Source organism: Nymphalis io, chromosome 14, assembly GCF_905147045.1.
Source record: "Nymphalis io chromosome 14, ilAglIoxx1.1, whole genome shotgun sequence".
Classification (NCBI taxonomy): domain Eukaryota; kingdom Metazoa; phylum Arthropoda; class Insecta; order Lepidoptera; family Nymphalidae; genus Nymphalis; species Nymphalis io.
Window position 1 is genome coordinate 7,992,614 of NC_065901.1, and position 18,756 is coordinate 8,011,369.

Consider the following 18,756-nt stretch of genomic DNA (forward strand, 5'->3'; position numbering starts at 1 on the left):
TCTCGTGCTTTACGGTGAAGGAAAACATCATGAGGAAACCTGTATATGTCTAATTTCACTGAAATTCTGCCACATGTGTATTCCACCAATCCGCACTGGAGCAACGTGGTGAAATAAGCTCCAAACCTTCTCCTCTATAAAGGGAGAGGAGGCCTTTAGCCCAGCAGTGGGACATTCACAGGGTGTTACGGACTGTTAATGTTAATTGTGGTTTATTTAATTACACTTATAAAGAAAAAATATTCCTTATTCATTTAAATAAAAAATATACTAATTATTTAATAGATGTCTGGCGAGAACTGCAAACAATTACCGTTAAATTTATTCATCTAATAGGATACAAATAATAATTTTGTATGTACTGATATAGCAACTGCAATCAAGGATGGAGAAAAATATTATTTACAAAAATAAAACATCTTAGAAATTCAATGAATTGGCAACATATTTATGCTTGGATATGTTGCTAGGAACAAAAATATTTCTGTCTTTATATGTATAGACATACAATTAATTTTCTGTATTCACATGTTGTTTGAAATGCCTTGTGATTTATAAATATACTTTAGCGCCATAATAGCTACACTTTGTGTATTCACACGACAGCATTTTCGTTTTTATTGCTACCGATCACGCTCCTCGCCTTGCTTGGCGCAAGGCAAAAGCGACTAATAGTAAAACGTTCCAATTGGGACGTTTTTGAGATGTCTAATATATTCAATGGACTTCATATTAATAAAGGAACTACTAATTTAGCAATTCAATTTCATAACCGAAAATCATAAATAGGTAGGTAAAGTATATTTTGTACAACGTATTCGGTAGATATCTTGAAATGCTTTAAAGTTAAAATAAAACACATAGCTCGTCGTTTTTAGTAATTTAAATATTTCAAATTTATTTGCATTTTTTATAATATTGAAAATTATATTCTATTTCAGTCAATATTTAACAATAATTTTCTAAGCTATATAATATATTAAAGAACGCATTACTAATAAAAATGACATTAAATATATTTGTCATATATTTGCTAATGTACGCAAACAATATACTACAAGTATGTTTATATTCAATCAAAAACAGAGGAAAACCAATAAGTATCTATAAAAATATCTCGTATTTAGGTACTGACATTACAAAATTCGTGTAATGATAGCCGTAAGGTTAGATGAAGGTAATGCTCATTCATCTGCTTTCGAGTGCTTGGATCCTTTCCTAAAACCATTATGTCTATGCTCGAATGTTTTGCTTCATTAAACAATAATTTATTTATTCCATGCGGAAACTGTTGGCACATGTAAATTTTAATCCAATCATGAAACCCTAATAAAAATAAAAAATAAAAAATAATTTTGTCTTCTAAGGAAAACTAATATACTCGTACCTACTCAATGTTTATACTTTTTAAATAGCCAATGTTAATTACAACTGGAACATTTTTTATTATGAAATCTTACTATAAAAAAGCGTTTGCGTATATTTCCTTAGTAGGTCGATTCTACTCGGTATCTACTCGGTATTGTCTTGAATCTTTAGAAAATTGAAAAAAAAAACAAACATTAAACGATTGAAGCGTGTGATCGGATGTTAAAAGACTCGTGTTATCATTGTAGATTGTTAGCCGGTAACCGAAGACCAGTTAATGGGGAGCAGTTCGTTCGAACTCGTCGAGTTGAAATTGTTACTTGCTCTTTATTGCTTGTCAAGTCTTACACTATTTTAAATATCTGAATATTATAATTATTTTATGGATACACTGTTGTGTTTTTTTGTTTGTTTTTAGACTTCTATAATGAACTCTCAAATATATCTTGTGTCGTTCGGAAGAAGCGGCGAGTTGCTACCACTAAACATGTATATATCATTCGAACGGTTTAAGAATAACAGGCATTAATTAGTAATCATTTTATTTTACAGAACCAACTAGTGGAAGACATAGTGAGGCCCGAATAGATACTAGAGTAGGTGCAGCTCTGATAGCTACTTCAGGTCATCATGAGGATGTGAGTAGTACGTAAACAATGAAATACCACAATCTAGTAAATAGATATATATCATATCAAATTAAATAAATACAGAATATTCTACTATTTTAATATTTTAAGTACTAAATGTTGAGTTGCTTTTTCTAGGAAGGTAATATTCAAGATCAAAATATCGAGCCTACACCTGAATTGACAACATACAATATCAAATTAGGATGGATACAGGTGAAATTATGCAAGCAACTTATTACTCAGATATACCAACAAATGTTATTATTTATCGATTGAAATTGAATCAACTGGAATAAGAGAGATTTCTCCGCTAGGGCGTATTGATACCATGCCTTTTAAACATCTGGGGTGTGATGCTTTTCCTGCGCATTTCATGGATCGTTGGACAGGCTGGTATCTGTCTAACAGTTCTGATCATCTTTCTGTCGAGCGTCGTGTGCGTTATTACCACACTATCTCTTAGTGCCATTTGCACGAATGGGCTTTTAAAAGGAGGTAGGTAAATTAAAGGATCCATGCATCATATCTCCTAAATTGTCTTTGCAAGCTGCAATAAACAAGGTAGAAATTGATTACAGGTGGTGTTTATTATATCGTATCCAGGTCATTAGGAGCGGAACTCGGTGCATCTGTTGGAATTATTTTTGCTTTCGCAAATGCAGTAGCGGCAAGCATGAATACCATCGGTTTTTGCGAATCACTAAATGATTTATTAAAATCTTTTGATGTGAGGATAATTGATAATGGATTGAATGATGTGCGAATCGTTGGCACTATAGCACTCTTTGTAATGTGCATCATTTGCGCTTTTGGTATGGATTGGGAAACAAAGGCGCAGGTATGATTGCTTCTATTTATTTAACAACTTATATAAGCACACAATACAGAAATACATTTTTAAATTGTTTTTTTTTCAGAATTTTCTAGTTGTAATTATTGTAGTATCGATTTTGAATTACATATTAGGAGCATGTTTGGGGCCCTCCAACGACAGTGAAAGAGCACAAGGTTTCGTTGGTATTAGTGGTAAATTTAATTTCGTTACTTCAAAAATCGTAACTTATGATAATTAAAATTTGAATCTAGTTTCTATTTTTGTCTTAATTGAATAGTTGCGAGACCGATACCTATATGTAAGTATATTAATTATCATAATGTCTGTAATTTTTTATCAATCTTATGCACGCAGTGGAAACAGCACTCGTTAATCTCGGACCAGACTTTCGATACAGTGACAATCAGCAACACAATTTCTTTAGCGTTTTTGCGATGTACTTCCCCGCCGTAACCGGAGTACAAGCTGGAGCTAATATATGCGGTGATTTGAAAGTAAGTCTAAAATATAGATGTGTCAAAACATACGTTCTTTTATACTAACAGACTGACTGATAGATTATATATTTCTTAAATTAAATTGAAGGAATGTAATTGATTATTGATATTATAAATTAATTAAGAAGGTATATTTCTGTCCACTAGAGTCCAGCCACAGCCATACCCAAAGGCACATTTCTGGCGCTGGGTCTATCAATGCTTAGTTACCTAGTGATGGCGGTGCTATGTGGCGTGGGCGCTCTGCGGGATGCCAGCGGGAACATCGCAGACGTCAACTCAGGCACTATCGACGCATGCATTCCTAACTGCAAATATGGACTGCATAATAACTACGGGGTACTTACTTATCCTTGGGCGGTCTCACTGTTATACTTCACCGTTACGGTCACACTATTTTTAGCCTTAGAGTTAGAGTTTCGTCATTATTAACGTCTTTCGTACGACTCAAGCAAAAGTATTTTAAAGGGATTTTATTTGGATTTTACCTGTAGAAAATATTCTTGTTCAACTTACTAACCAACATAAAATCCAATCCAATGAATGCAATTCATATAATGGTCTATATTTAAAATATTAACATGGATTTCTTGTTTTAAGTGTTTTTACATTAATATGCCTCTACAGTCACAATATTTCTAATATAATATAAATAAATCGACAACAATTATATATAGCTGCTGTATTGTCTAAAGAATTTAACACAAATATTTTAAAACAATTTGTTTGTAATTCAACTCCCAAAGTCCGGGTTACTATTGAGAATTTTCGACAGAAAAACTCAATAACTTTTTATTGGCTTTTATTTTTATTATATATTACTTGTAATTACAGGCACAAGGGACATAAAATCTTAGTCCCCAAGGTTGGTGGCGCATTGGCTATAAGCGATGGTTGACATTTCTTACTATCTAATATAATATCTAAGGGCGTTTGGTGACCACTTACCATCAGGTGGCCCATATGCTCGTCCTTATGACCTTCCTATTCTATAAAAAAAAATTGGCCCGACGTGGGATATGAACCCAGGGCCTCCAGGTCTGCGGCCTTACATCTAGCCACTAGACCGAGGTAAATCATATATTACCTACCTATATTATATTTGATATTATGTGGCTTATCTCGTAGATAATGCAATTGATGGCACAATCGAGCGCTCTTATTTACGCCGGCTGCTGGGCCGCCACTTTGTCGACGGCGCTAACCAATCTACTGTCGGTGCCGCGCCTAATCCAGGCTCTGGGCGTGGATCGCATCTACCCCGGACTCATCTTCTTCTCTAAGCCCTACGGGAAGCACGGCGAGCCCTACCGCGGATACGTTCTCACATTCTTCGTCTCGCTCGCATTCTTGCTGATAGGTATATGTATTTGTATAACAATATATATTTGTATATTAGACTAGAAATTGCGAAAAACGTGTTTTGTTTTATTCACTTTATATTTTTCAGCTGATTTAAATACAATAGCTCCATTAATTACAAACTTTTACTTGGCGTCGTACGCTCTTATCAATTTTTGTACATTTCATGCTGGTTTAATTCAGTCGATAAATTGGAGGCCTACATTTCGAGTACGTACTAACAAAACCTCATTAATACTAAAATAATAATTTAATTTATTTAAGTTATATATATATTTTTTTAGTTTTACAACACGTGGTTGTCACTATTTGGATTTTTAATATGTATCTTTATAATGATGATAATCAGCTGGGCGATGGCACTTGTTACGTTTTTTATATTTATGACATTGTATCTACTAGTACTTTATAGAAAGCCAGGTAAATGATATTCCTTTTCTTATATTATTCTTATAATTAACTAAATAAAACTCAATGTTAGGTACACTCATAACCTAATTATTATGTAGGTAGTTTTGTTTATAGTAAGGCCGTATTTAGTTGTACGTTCTTAATAAAATAATATTATTTAAGATGTGAATTGGGGCAGTAGTACGGACGCACAACGATACAAGGACACGGTATCAGCTCTGATACAAATGTCCCACATGCATGAAAACATCAAATCGTATAACCCTCAAGTGTTGGTATTAGCTGGAAGACCCAACAATAGACCAGCCCTGCTCGATATTGGGCACCTCATCACGAAACTGGGCTCGTTCATGGTGGTCGCTGACGTCAACGAGGTAGATAATGCTTTGACGCTATTCGTAGTAACGAAATAAAAATGTTTACATGCCGGCCGTCCCGATATCGTAAAATATAAATAAAATGCCCGGACCGACAATTTCTCTTCGAATCTGACTAAGATTATATAACAAATTATCTATATGTCAAAAATTGTAAAAATACTTCATAGGCTATTAAAATAGTATAAAGGTTTCAAATCTATCGGACATGTAATTTTTGACAGAATTCGAATAAAAACAATCAGTTTGATTGCTCTTTATAATAATAATGACAATACGCAATAAAAACAATCGTCATTGTCAGTCATCGTATTTGATTGTTTTTTTTAATTAACTGACGAAATAAAATCCAGGAACCAATTTCAAAGGCAGAACGAGTGGGTCGACTTCAAGCAGGTGAAGAATGGCTACTATCGCGAAAAGATCGTGGTTTCTACGTAGTTTTAGACGGATTGCCCTTCGAGGTGGGCGTGCATGCAATCATCAGATCTACTGGCCTAGGTAGCCTAAAGCCGAACATTCTACTTATTGGCTACATGAACAGATGGACGAGATGTGCAGTCACTAGTGTTCGAACATATGTACGAGTTCTTCAGTAAGCAATCGACAGACAATTTATTATAATTATTTTCTTGTTGTTTGATATGTGAATTCTTTAAAAATAGATTTGTTGTGATGTGTATTTTGTAACTAATTTTATTATTTATCTTCTCTTTATCCTAAATTATACTACGATATTATAGGTGGATTGTTTTATATAAATCAACGGTCGATATAAATTGAATATTTATTTTATTTCAATAAAAAAAGTTAATATGCATAATCAAAGCATGAGCATGTTTAGGTATGGGGTACCACTAGGTTCTATTTTTTTAATATTAGGACACCTAAAAAAATCTATATTAGAAACGTACCCGAGGTTCCAGCGGGGTACTAGGAAGACGGTAGAAACAAGGACATCGAAAGAAGCTCTAAATGTTACATGAATTGAAACTATTTGAAAATATCAACAGGTACACAACGTGAGGTGACGTAGCGCCCCAACAATACCCCAGTTTAAAAAACACTTTGTTTTCAACAAATATGATTAATAAATAAACGCTGCTATGCATGTCTGTACCGAATCGACACAGGTTAGCGTTCGAAGAACAACTCGGCGTATCCATTTTACGCGTGCCGGAGACGGCGCGGCCGGTGAAGCAACACGTCACGCGTGGTGCGCACGAGATGCGCATGCAGACCCACGTGCAGGACTTGCTGTTCGCCGACTCGGACACAGACATGCCACAGCACGGGCATTTTAACGGTGACTAGTAAACCTTATTAACCACACGACTTTTTATAGATACCAAAATGCAATTGATGGGCCGGTTGAAGTGGTTGGTAGGTACCTGCCTTTCACGCCGAAGGTTGTGGGCTCGATTCCTACCCAGGACAGACATTTGTGTGCATGAACATGTCTGTTTGTCCCGAGTCTAGGTGTAATTATTTATATAAGTATGTATTTACAAAAGAAAAGTAGTATATGTAGTATATCAGTTGTCTGGTTTCCTTAGTACAAGCTCTGCTTAGTTTAGGATCAGATGGCCGTGTGTGAATAATCTCCCAGGATATTATGTTATTCAAGAGAAGGTTATTTTGAAGACGGCGATGTCCAACTGACCGATTTCGTCCATTCTCGAGGGAGACTATGTATGTATATGCATAGGACATATTATAGTGCATAAGTGTGTAAACACAGGTGCTATCTCTATTCCCTCACTCTCATATTGGAAAGGCAAATTCGACATGACCGGAAACAGTTCAGGCGCAGGACCACCGAATTTACGTTCTTTCCGAGACACCAAAGTGCAGTACCAGCCAGACATTGGCCTGATACTGAGAATTTTTTGACTGAAAAAAACAATAACTTTTTATCGGCCCAATCTTTGTGAACTAAGGTCTTATATCTAGCCAAAAGACTGACGAGGCAGTCATACTCACTTACTAATTTTTAGTATGTATTACTTAATAATAATTCACTATAATGTATTATTGTTTTATTAGTCTTTAGTTTTTGTTTACACGATTATATTATACAAATATACTAACACGAGTATATTACTATTAACGTATTAATTGTTACTGAGTCAACTGACATACACCTTGCTCACACGCAGAGATATCGAGATGAGATTATAGATAATTTTTAGTACTTTTTATAGTTTTGATATGTTCCTAACATATAACACAATATTTTTGTTATATTACACAGATGAAGCTGAAAGTAGTCACCCAGAACTTGGACTAGTAGTCAAAGAAACTGTTGCTTCATTTCATGACAGTGATCCCACCAAAAATACTCCAGTATCAAGTCTTTCGATGAGAAAATCTGGAGTGTACAAACCATTATCTTTTAGTCCTGTGAGTGATCTATGTTGAACTTACTATATGTACAGTATTTTTTTAATTTATTATTATTGCGATTGTAATATAAGATATATAAGATTATAAAGACGGGTATTGATATATCTATTTGAGATTTATAGACTTCGATATCGTTTCCATGAAAATATTCATGAACAATATGGTTTTTGAATTATCCACTTTATTGTTTCGCCGATGCCACATGGATGTCACAATTAGAAACTATAAATACACAGACTACAAAATCTGCAGGCAAACTTTATATCTGTTTAAGTATCTACCTCGTCTATACAACCATCGTATCAAACATACATATTTGTGATTTTCCAACATATTTATTAGTAGATATACATAATAATAAGCTATATTATTATACAGCTCTTTATTCCGAAACTATAACATTAAAAAAACATAAACACAGGACATAACATTTTTTGCTATAAAATGTCTCCGGTTTCGGTGTGTCTTTTCGCAAAGGTCTTCTCCAACGATTTCCACCTTTGTCTTTCCTGGGTGACCCTCCCTAGTTTGGACCTGCCGTCATCTTTAACTCATCTTCCCACCAAGTGTTCTGTCTTCCTCGACTTCTTTTAGCGTCTCTTGGATACCATTCCGTCACTCTCCGACTCCACTTCACTTAGGTCATTGTTTTTGTTCCTATCCTAGCTTTTACAACCGGTCATACTCCTCTCCATTGATCTCTGGGCTACGGCAAGTTTTTTTCTTAATGCTTTTGTGAGGGTCCAGGTTTCGCATCCGTAAATTAGGCAGGGAAGTATGCAAGAGTAAAATGTCTTTCTTTTCGTTGACATGCCCAAGTCTTATTTCTTTCAGCGCCTAATATTTATTCCATCCAGTAGCTATCCTGAGGTTGATTTCTTTCCTCATTTGGTCTTTCGTGGAAATTACTTGACCCAGACAGATATAGTCGTCTACATACCCTAGAGTATTGCCTTTAGTTTTGATGTCGACTTTTGTGGTGGTTGTCATTACTTTAGTCTTCTGGAATTAATATTTATTCTGAATTTCATGCTTTCCTCTTTCAAATTATGTTCGTCAAGAAGTATGAGACCGTTGGCGAATCTTAAATAGTGCATTTTTAATCCGTTTATGTTGATACCGTATCCTTTTTAAAATTCCAGTTTAAGTTGCGGAAGATACTTTTTAACACAGCAGAGAATAATTTTGGGGAGAGTGGAAGATATAGTTTCTTATTATTAAAATTATGTAATGATTTAGTATTATTGCGTTCAGGTTTGAAGGGTGTTTGAGCCAGTGTAACTACATGCTTAAGGGACATAACATCTTCGTTCTACAGGTTGTTGGCGTATTGGCGATGTAAGGAATGCTTAATATTTCTAACACCACCAATTTCTATTAGCGGTTACAATTAACATCAAGTGACCCGTCCGCCTACCTATACCGTAAAAAACTTTAATATTAAGGACAACGATTTGGACGCGTGGTGGCTGTATGACGACGGAGGCCTCAACATCTTGCTGCCGTACATCATAGCACGTCGCGGCTTCACAGACAAAATGCCGCTGAGGATATTTGCACTTACACGTGACTGCAACGATATTCAAGATTCTGAAAAACAGTTAGTAAACAAACATATATTATTCAAATTAAAGTAATAATTTATTTACATGGTAACAACAAAAAAACATGTTGGCAGGCATATACTAGTCATGGAAAAATTTTATTTCTTTTGGTTTTCTCTTTTTTTTATAGTAAGCAATTGTCCGATACGAATCGCGCGTCACTAATCACGCAAATGCTAAAACCTACTATACAAACTTTTAACTTTATGGAATGATTGATGCGCATAGAACACTAAAAAAAACAAGCATTATATTAAAACTACCCTGGCGACCGAGCTTTGCGCGGCTTTAATACAATTTGCTATAAAACATGTTTTTTTTTGAGAAATAGCGTTTTGACACCAAATTAAAACAACATAAAAAGCAAAATCGTATCATACATATCATAGAGCCAAACTGTTAGAGCCGTTTCCGAGATGCATGAAATATATATATAAAGTAAATTGAGCATTGAATTTCTCAATCACTGAATAAGATGAATATCGATAAATCATTTAATAGGATATTTACTATGCATTTCAGCATAAAGGCATTACTACAAAAATTTCGTATCGAATATTCATCGCTCATCATGATTCAAGGCATCAACGAACCTCCTATGCAAGCGAGCTTGGAATACTTTAATCAGCTGATTAAAAAGTTTAGAACTGATTTTGGGAGTGGTTAGTATAATAATGTTTTTTTATGGTTCAAACACGTTAACAAATATAATAATAAGAATAATCATATATAATTTACAAATACATTTTTAACTTATTAATATATGCTACAATTCACTTTAATTATGTTTCTATTAAAATTGTTCCGAACCTGAATAAACTTCTAATTAGTTTCTCATCAGAATTTATAGTACAAATTTAATTAAAAATGTTTGTTTCTGTAATAAAAAATTTAAGACAACACAATCTTTAGAAAGAAGGTTCATCTAGTTTTTTTTATATAAACTCGAGTGTTTTTTATTAATAATAGAGCAAACAATATAGAAAGGTTCCTATTGGTTAGACGTGCGACTAGAGCGCTACATGCGTCGAACTATTCTCTTGACTCTTCGTCTTCTTGAGTTCTTATCGATATCCGAAGCCGAAATGACCCGTCGATATTTTACGCGCTCACATAAAAATCTATGTTCTCTGTGAGTTCTATCATATATATAGGAGTGTGGACGACACTCCCTGGTTCCTTTATCAACTCGTAACCCAGTTTACGTAAGCTGTTTGGTGCTGTTGAAGGTAGGTGCTTAGTGAGTGAGTTCTTTTACTCAATATTTCTCAGGAAAGCATTAAACTTTATATGATGCAGTTTCCAGTTACGCACTAGAGTTTTTTTATTATTACATACGTTGTTACGTAAAATTCCTTTAGCGTCTCGAAATATCATTAAATAATTCAGAAATACCAACTGTTTGTACAATTGTACGAACACTTGGTATTGTTTGTGTTGTAAATATTCTGGAAAGAGAAATATCTGATATTATCGAGCAGTCAAGAAACCATGTTATTTATTTTTTTCTATTCTTGTGTTTAACATCTAAAATAAAAATTACAACATTTTTAAAAGCTAGCTCTATTTACAGACATTTTAATATCGGATGCAGAGCTGGAACGGCTACGCAACAAGACCAACCGTCACCTGCGACTGCGAGAGTTGCTCGTAGAACACTCGTACATGGCCTCCTTTATTGTTCTCACACTCCCTTATCCGAGACTGGTTAGTTTTATTTAAATACTTACTCCATCGATGCTAAGAATAACTTTTTATTTCCTCAGGTATTTTACAAAACTCTGCATATCCTTACTGATATTATAAATGCGAAAGTATTAGTTTGTTACGCTTTCAGGTCTTAACTCCTCAGCCGATCATCATAAAATTGTGCATACACATTGTCAGGGGTGCCGAAAATGACATGGTACCCCATGAGTACCCCATAATACCTGTCCCCTCTTATCACAGCTGGCTAAACCGCGGGCAGAAACTAGTTCCACTTATCTAGTTATAACCAAATTTAATTTAACTACTAAAGTTCCGATTACAACTTCGCGGACATTAAAACGCCATTTTCTCGGGAATCCATAGTGAATATCATAGATTATTAAAGATCTCGACCAATGATATCGCGTCAATTCGATTTCAGAGTTGTTTATTACTCTTTAGTCCTCTTGTGGTTGGAATAGGCTATAGATTGTTTCACGGTAGCATGCGAAAGCGATCCCGTGGCGCTCCTCGTTAAGACGGAAAGGGTACCGCTGTTTTTTTAGTGGATATCCCGATGTCCGTGGCGCACTCGGCGCCTTGGACACCGGCGAGCCCCACATATCCCTCCACGGGAACAGTGGGCGCGGAAACGCGTAACGCGTTTTTCCAGAGTTAAAAAAAATAGCTATAAATTGTTTACATTTTAATATAAAATGGATCTGATTAATATATAGTATGTTGGGTTACATACAGTCACAATTACTAGTTTTACTTCAAATACAAATATGCTACACCTTATAATTCGTCTTTCAGGGCTCGGTATCCGCTACTCTATATATGTCGTGGCTCGAGGTGTTGAGCAAAGATTTACCACCCGTGCTCTTCGTGAGAGGAAACGACGAGACTGTTCTTGGTGTATAAATTGGTTGGTTTATTTTTAAGGGATTCGATTTTCCATAGTAAAGTAAGTTTTTTTGTTATAACACACGGACATTACATGTTTTAAATAATTTTGCTCCGACACATTTATATGTGTCGGAGCAAAAAAGCCTTGCCACTATTCGGGACCGCAAGGCCTCAAAGCAAAGGCGCTCATGTCAGTATACGCTTGCTCGGCGTTATTTTGATGATTTGGTCATTAAACCTAGCGGATTTGAAGGATGTTTATCGGTACAAATAACGAAAGTGAATATGGAATTTATTTCAAGTAGATAAATGTTTTAAAATATTTCAATTATGTTATATTAATTTATAGATGGAAGCAATGGTGGTTATGAGCTGCCTTTACATATTATTAAGCTACTAAAATTAAAAAAATAAATCTAGCGAGTAATAAACTGATAAATCTAATGGACTTTTTATTGCTTTGTTAAAATTTTGATAAATTCACTTTAACTGTATGGAATTTGTTGTTAAAAAGAACCAATGGCCATTCTTTCTTAGAAAGTTTATTAATCTTATAATCCTTCGCAAAAACTAAATAATAATACGTTTTCAATATATTACAAATATTTATTTCACACATATTTCACAATTTTTAATTTACGATTTTAACATAAGAATGATAATATATTTACAGACGCGAGAACCAACAGGCGTTCCAGATTAACGATTTCATTAAATGATTACAAAGTAACGTGAAAATATTGAAGTGATTTAAAATTTGGTTTTCTGTAACAAAATCGAACGATGATACAAAACTACATTTGATACAATGTGTCGTATATTTATTTACAAGTTTTCTTATCGTGGCAAAAAATTTGTACGCTGAGTGAAAAATATTTTTCTAATAATTATTAATCTATTTTTGTGAATATCTTATAAATTAATATATTCTGCAACTATTTAAACGCTAGGGCTAATTATTGGGGCAGGGCAATGTTTTTTTTTTCTGTTCACACCCTCAGAAGAGGTCAACATGCATTAATTTATACATCTCAATATACATATTTACTTTTATTTTAAGAGTGCAAACAGTAACAAATCGATAAGTTAGCGGTAATAAAGATGATTCTCTGTGTTCTGAGGCGGATTGAGGTTTTATATACATATACATAATTTTATGAAAAGTAAGATCGATCAAATTAAAAATAATTAAAGCAGTAAATCTTATTCGGGCTTTACATCAGATTTGTGCTAAATAAAGCCATTTTTATAATAACGCACGCAATGATTTAAATTTTTTTATAATTATTTATGTACATATATTTGTAATTCCTGTCGCTACACACCTTTATTTATATACTCTATTTTTCTGATATATTTTGCTTACACGAGTAAGCTCATATCAGAAAAATAAATCATTTTAACATGAACATTGGTTCAATTTAAAGAAAATAAATACGTCATCTAATGACATTTAAACATAATATGTGCTTGCTTTGTTTTTACATTTTATTTAAATATAATACTAAATTATTTTAATACTTTAAAAATTAAAAAAACAGACGTATTCATACTATTTTTTTTATTTGATCAATGCATTAATATAAATATGGCTTTATAACTTAAAATTATACCAATTAAAGTTTAATACTTTTCAAAGTTCAATTACACTTTCGGATAATAAATAACTTTGAGCTTATTAGTTGAATAAATCAGTTTGCACAGTGAAACGCGTACGTGTGCCTAGCGACCTGCCTTTTGTAATAGTCGCTACATAGACGATAGAATAGATGATTGATTAGCCAACATAACGTTTTTGAATGCGCAAACCTAATGGTACCGGTTTATTTTTTATTCTATAATAATACTATAATTTAACTCTCAGTTCAAGGCGATAAATACTGAGGCCCGTTTTAAGAATAAGGGAACACAAATATCGTACAAGCTTGCAAATTATATAAAGAGCTTTGAAGATGAAGAGCGAGATGTAACAGTTAGAATCCTTTAATCGATATATTAGCGTATGTTACAAGCGTTTGTTTTGTAAAGAAATATCATTGAATAAAAAAGCGTTATAATGAGCGATATGTAAATTGTACGAGAGGACGGCGATTCAAAATATACATCTGTGATACGATATGTCGCTAATACATATTATCCGTTGAAAAATAAACATTCATTTCCGCTTCAACTTAACAACTTGGATTTCTAACTAACAATTCACTAGCTCGTATTTTATATATTTATATAATTTGTAACTATTATTATAAGGATATTTATTCATCGGGAGCCCATAGTCTCACAGTTATACACTTGTGTTCCTGTTATTATAACATTACGATTTCGTAACGATACTAAGCGTCGATAAAAATTTAGAGAAATTAACAGTATTCAGTCTATAACCATTAATATTATAATATTTATTTATATGTTGAACTCGATTCTTGTTTGCGTTATTTTCTACGTAGTTTTTTTATTTGCAGCGCTTTCGAGAATTACTCTGTATTATTTAAGTGCACGTATATAAGATAATTCGTTATAAAAATGACAATTACACCGAGATGTAACGAATGGAAGAATCGAACGTTCGAGACACATGATTTTAACCTACCAGCACCTCAACACATTAAACGTATCAGACTCGCCAACCCGGAGGCCCTTAGGACGAGTAAGATTGCGAATTTACCGACAGAATTATTTCACAGTACAAGTATAAACATCTACATAAATTAAAGACGAAAAATCTTCACACAGCCATACTTCTTATACATAAATAAATAACATAGAGAGTACACCTAAACGATTCAGGTTATACTTTTTGGTTACGGATGTCTCGCACGTGAAAAATAAATAGACGAAAGGTGATCCAGTCAGTCCATACTCTTTCTAAAGGAACGTTTTCATTTACACGTTTAAGTAAACACTAGGTGACTTAGCGCTAGAGGCTGGTTCGTGTGGACACGTGTTTCACAGCAAGCTGCAGACACCTCGCGACAGTCTTCATTCGGACTCCTCTTCGTTTTCCTCGTCGAAGCCGGACAAGTCGGCCGATTCTAAGTAGCCGTGCATAACCTGAAACGGCCAGGTATATCAGTTAATTAAATACTTTCTTTAAGGGTAAATTCGTTAATAAGCAAATTATCTATTTGATAAATAATTACTAAATAGTACAATATAATAAGAGATAATTTTGGGTAACACGCGCAAGTTATATGTATCCTAGTTGAACCCTCGGGTCTGTTGTTCACTGGGCTAGTCCTTCGAGAGGTACTGAATAGAAAGTATGGTGGGGGTGTAAAGTATCGATACTGAAATGGAGAGGAATGAATCCAGTTTTTTTTTTACGCTGCTAGTTAGAAAAACTAATAGGACTATGTGTCGGGTTGTAATGTACAGAGGCGAGGAAGGGTTGAACTTTTTTATAGTGGTATCGAAAAACGCTTTAATACATTCTTTCTTAACGGTTCGATTTTTATCAATTAAATACTTTAATTATATTGAATATAATCTTTCATTATTTTCATTGTTCAAAAATTTGAATGAATAAATATGATAATTAGGTGACGGCAACGGTAGACAACGATAAAACGGTCGTCCAAGATTACAGTCTTTAATAAAGGTTTGAATTGAACCATCGAGGCTCCCCAACCGTTACACGTAATAGCGACCGGAGGCGAGAGGTGATACTGACCGCGTATTCGAGCAGCGCGAGGTGGCAGAACACGTACTGGTCGGGCATCTGTATGGAGTGCGCGCGTTGCTGCCGGATGCGCTCCACCGCGCCGCGCACGTCGGCCACGCCCTCCGCCGCCAGCCGCGACGTGCACGTGTCCAGCGTCAGGAACGTGCCTGCAACACACGCGCTGTACCGCCCGCTCACCGCCGGCCACCACGCCCCACCCGCCACCACGCCCCAGCTCCCCACGCACCTGTGCGCCCGATGCCAGCCGAGCAGTGCACGACGATCGGGGGCCCTCTACTGTGACCCGCCCACGCGTCTCCCAGTCTGAAACCGTAGGAGAAAATATTACAAATAGAATACGTCAAATATTATTAATATACACTCACCTGGATTAATTAAAATCACAGAGCTAGTGTAATTCAAAGCAAGATTGTTTTCTGCGTCTTATATGGACGAAGAAAAAAAGAAGGAATTGAAGCTGAGCGTGTAATAAAAAAAATACCTACCATTAATTTTACGCTATGGGAGGTATTTTTATATATAAAATGGAATAATATGTGGATAAAGTATACCACGATATGATTTTGGTAGAGAATACAATGTAAGCATATCTACGACTTCGAGAGTTAAGCTAGTAGAGGGGCACGTACTCCTGGCGGGCGCGGTGCTGCGCGCGCCGCACGAGCGCCAGGAAGCGCAGCACGGGCGCCGCGCGGCCGCCGCCCGGCACGCCGTAGTCGGGCCAGCGCGTGTACTGCCCGTGCCACACGCGCCGCCGCTGCTCCGTCTGCGGGCACAACGCACGTTACCGCCTGCGGCCGGGCCTGCGGCCGGGCCTACGCGCGGGCGCGCAGGCACTCACCCGCAGGTCGGTGAGCAGCAGGTGCGACACGGTGTAGTCGTCGTCCACGTCGACGGCCTCGGTGCTGACGGCGAACCCGGCGTGCACGGCGCGCTGGCCGGGCGCGGCGGGCCAGTACTGGCCGCACTTGACGCGGCCGCGCTCCACCGTGCGCGTCGTCATCACGACCACGAGGCTGCCCTGCTCCCACACCATGCGCCAGAAGTCGCCGAACGTCTTTGGCAGCGGCCCTGCGTGAGATCCCTTCTTATATATTGTCCAATTTTATGTACAAAAAAAAAACATTGTGTAAATATTCACTGAAACCGGTATACCGGATGATCTTTAACGATATCCAGCCGGTTATATATATAGCTAAATATAATGCAGAAAAGTAAAAACGATTGTATAAAAAGAGCTGCAACATTTAAGTCGAAAACCATTTTTTTAGTTTGTAAAAGTGCCAAACTTTCTCCGTAGTCAAGAGCACTAGGCGATATTTCAAACTCTCTTGGCCCCGCGCCAACTATGGGCCGACCGAGACGTCAGAGCGGAAAATTCAATAGAAATCGTAAGTTCAGAAACGACACGATTTGAAATTTTACACATAATAAAATCTTTATAGCATGCATAATTGCATACATATTATAAATTTATAGTTTTTAAAATGTTCCATATTATATCGACTGTTAACAATACATTAAAAAGTATGGTTCGTGTATATTACATGATATATAGTGGAGTATGTTTACTTTCAATTAAACAAATCTATTTTATCGTTTCTAATACATTGTTCGAAGGTCAGAACCGTATTCATAGAATCGCTAACTTCAGCGAAAACCGTTTCGAGCATTAAGAGAATATTTCAGTTCGTTGTACATGTAGGCGTCGCGCTACGCCCTTCCACGAAATGATTATACAGTTTACAATAAATGTTCGTAGAAAGAGTACGTTTTGCAGGAATTTCACATTAATTAAAAGTGATAGAAGTGGTTATTGAATTATCACATTTTTACGTACTCAATAATGTATTATGACAATAATTATTTTTTATTAATTGTAATGGAGCAAAAGTACAAATGGGTTAGCGAATGAACAGTGTTTTAACACAAAATGAATGACAGCCATACACTTCGCACTCACCCTGCGTGCAGATGAACGCGTTCCGCTGCTTGTACCCATCCACGTAGTTGGCGTTGATGTAGTCGGAGCTGGGGTCGTCGTCCAGCTGCGACAACAACACGCGCGAGTGGTCGTAACACAGCACGTCCGTATATCTATTCTTTGCTAGGTTGCTGGGCAATCTGCGTAATGGGGAAAGAAACAGTCCTCAATATTCTACGTGTAACATAGTGGGTGGGTTTTATAAAACTCTCATAGGTCGAGTCGTAAGCGGCAACACCGATTGCCAATGGGCTACCAAAAATGCATCAAAGCGAGGGAAGGGTCGGGGTACCGACTTGGCGTGGTGGAAGGTGCCGGCGGGCGGGCGCGCACGGATGTCGTCGTACTCGGCGGCGAGCCCGCGGCGGCCCAGCGCGCGCACGCGGGCCAGCAGCGCGCCCGGCGCCTCGCCCGCGCCGCCGCCGCCGCACTCCTCGTCCGACAGCCCCGGCGACGCCTCGCCCGACGACCACGTGCCGCGCGCTGCGGGCCGGCGACCACATTACTAGCGATATGGGCTCCGCTCGTAGCCGGGGACCGTCAGTCTAGATCCACCGTAAATCGCTAACATTGCGTTTATAGTGATTCATTAGACTGCAAATTTTTATCCTTTATTGAATAGGAAGCCCTTGGGCGATGAAGCCCGCGGAAGCGTGGGGACTCTTACTTTGTAGTTTTTTTTCGATACCGTTTATTAAAAAACTAACCTGTAAAATTAAGAGTAACAATATTTAATATGACACATGAAATGCTATAACCGAGATGGCCTAGTGGTTAGAACGCGTGAATCTTAACCGATGATGTTGGATTCGATCCCGGGCAAGCACCACTGAATTTTCATGAGCTTAATTTGTGTTTAGAATTCGTCTCGTGCTTGATGGTGAAGAAAAACATCGTGAGGAACGCTGCATGTAGACACATTTTTTGAAATTTCAATTTCATTGAAATTCTGCCACAGGTGTATTCTACCAACCCGCATTGGAGCAGAGTGGTGGAATAA

The 18,756-nt window shown here is 36.6% G+C and overlaps 3 protein-coding genes across 6 annotated transcripts in view; 2 read left to right on the forward strand and 1 right to left on the reverse strand.

Moving 5' to 3' along the window:
• LOC126773154 (probable 39S ribosomal protein L23, mitochondrial) overlaps window positions 1-18,756 on the forward strand; it is a 176,580-nt gene that overhangs the window by 113,210 nt on the left and 44,614 nt on the right. The gene's annotated exons all lie outside the window — the stretch shown is intronic.
• Window positions 1,153-12,310, forward strand: LOC126773508 (bumetanide-sensitive sodium-(potassium)-chloride cotransporter-like). Its single transcript, XM_050494459.1, has 19 exons — window positions 1,153-1,177; window positions 1,921-2,006; window positions 2,136-2,213; window positions 2,315-2,495; window positions 2,579-2,838; window positions 2,918-3,026; window positions 3,190-3,329; window positions 3,480-3,671; window positions 4,461-4,692; window positions 4,783-4,904; window positions 4,979-5,114; window positions 5,268-5,479; window positions 5,836-6,077; window positions 6,616-6,795; window positions 7,687-7,885; window positions 9,334-9,488; window positions 10,015-10,154; window positions 11,066-11,199; window positions 11,998-12,310. The coding sequence occupies exons 1-19, from the start codon at window positions 1,153-1,155 to the stop codon at window positions 12,103-12,105; spliced, it is 2,931 nt and encodes a 976-aa protein (XP_050350416.1). The 3' UTR covers window positions 12,106-12,310.
• The window catches only part of LOC126773144 (tyrosine-protein phosphatase non-receptor type 9-like), a 48,097-nt gene continuing 42,377 nt past the window's right edge, over window positions 13,037-18,756 (reverse strand). For all 4 annotated transcript variants that reach the window (XM_050493778.1, XM_050493780.1, XM_050493781.1 and 1 more), the window contains 7 exons: window positions 18,053-18,239; window positions 17,736-17,896; window positions 16,614-16,843; window positions 16,402-16,538; window positions 15,999-16,075; window positions 15,761-15,918; window positions 13,037-15,141 (listed from right to left, as the gene is read on the reverse strand). In XM_050493778.1, coding sequence (XP_050349735.1) covers window positions 15,070-15,141; window positions 15,761-15,918; window positions 15,999-16,075; window positions 16,402-16,538; window positions 16,614-16,843; window positions 17,736-17,896; window positions 18,053-18,239 — 1,022 coding nt within the window. In that variant the 3' untranslated portion in view covers window positions 13,037-15,069. The remainder of the gene's footprint in view (window positions 15,142-15,760; window positions 15,919-15,998; window positions 16,076-16,401; window positions 16,539-16,613; window positions 16,844-17,735; window positions 17,897-18,052; window positions 18,240-18,756) is intronic.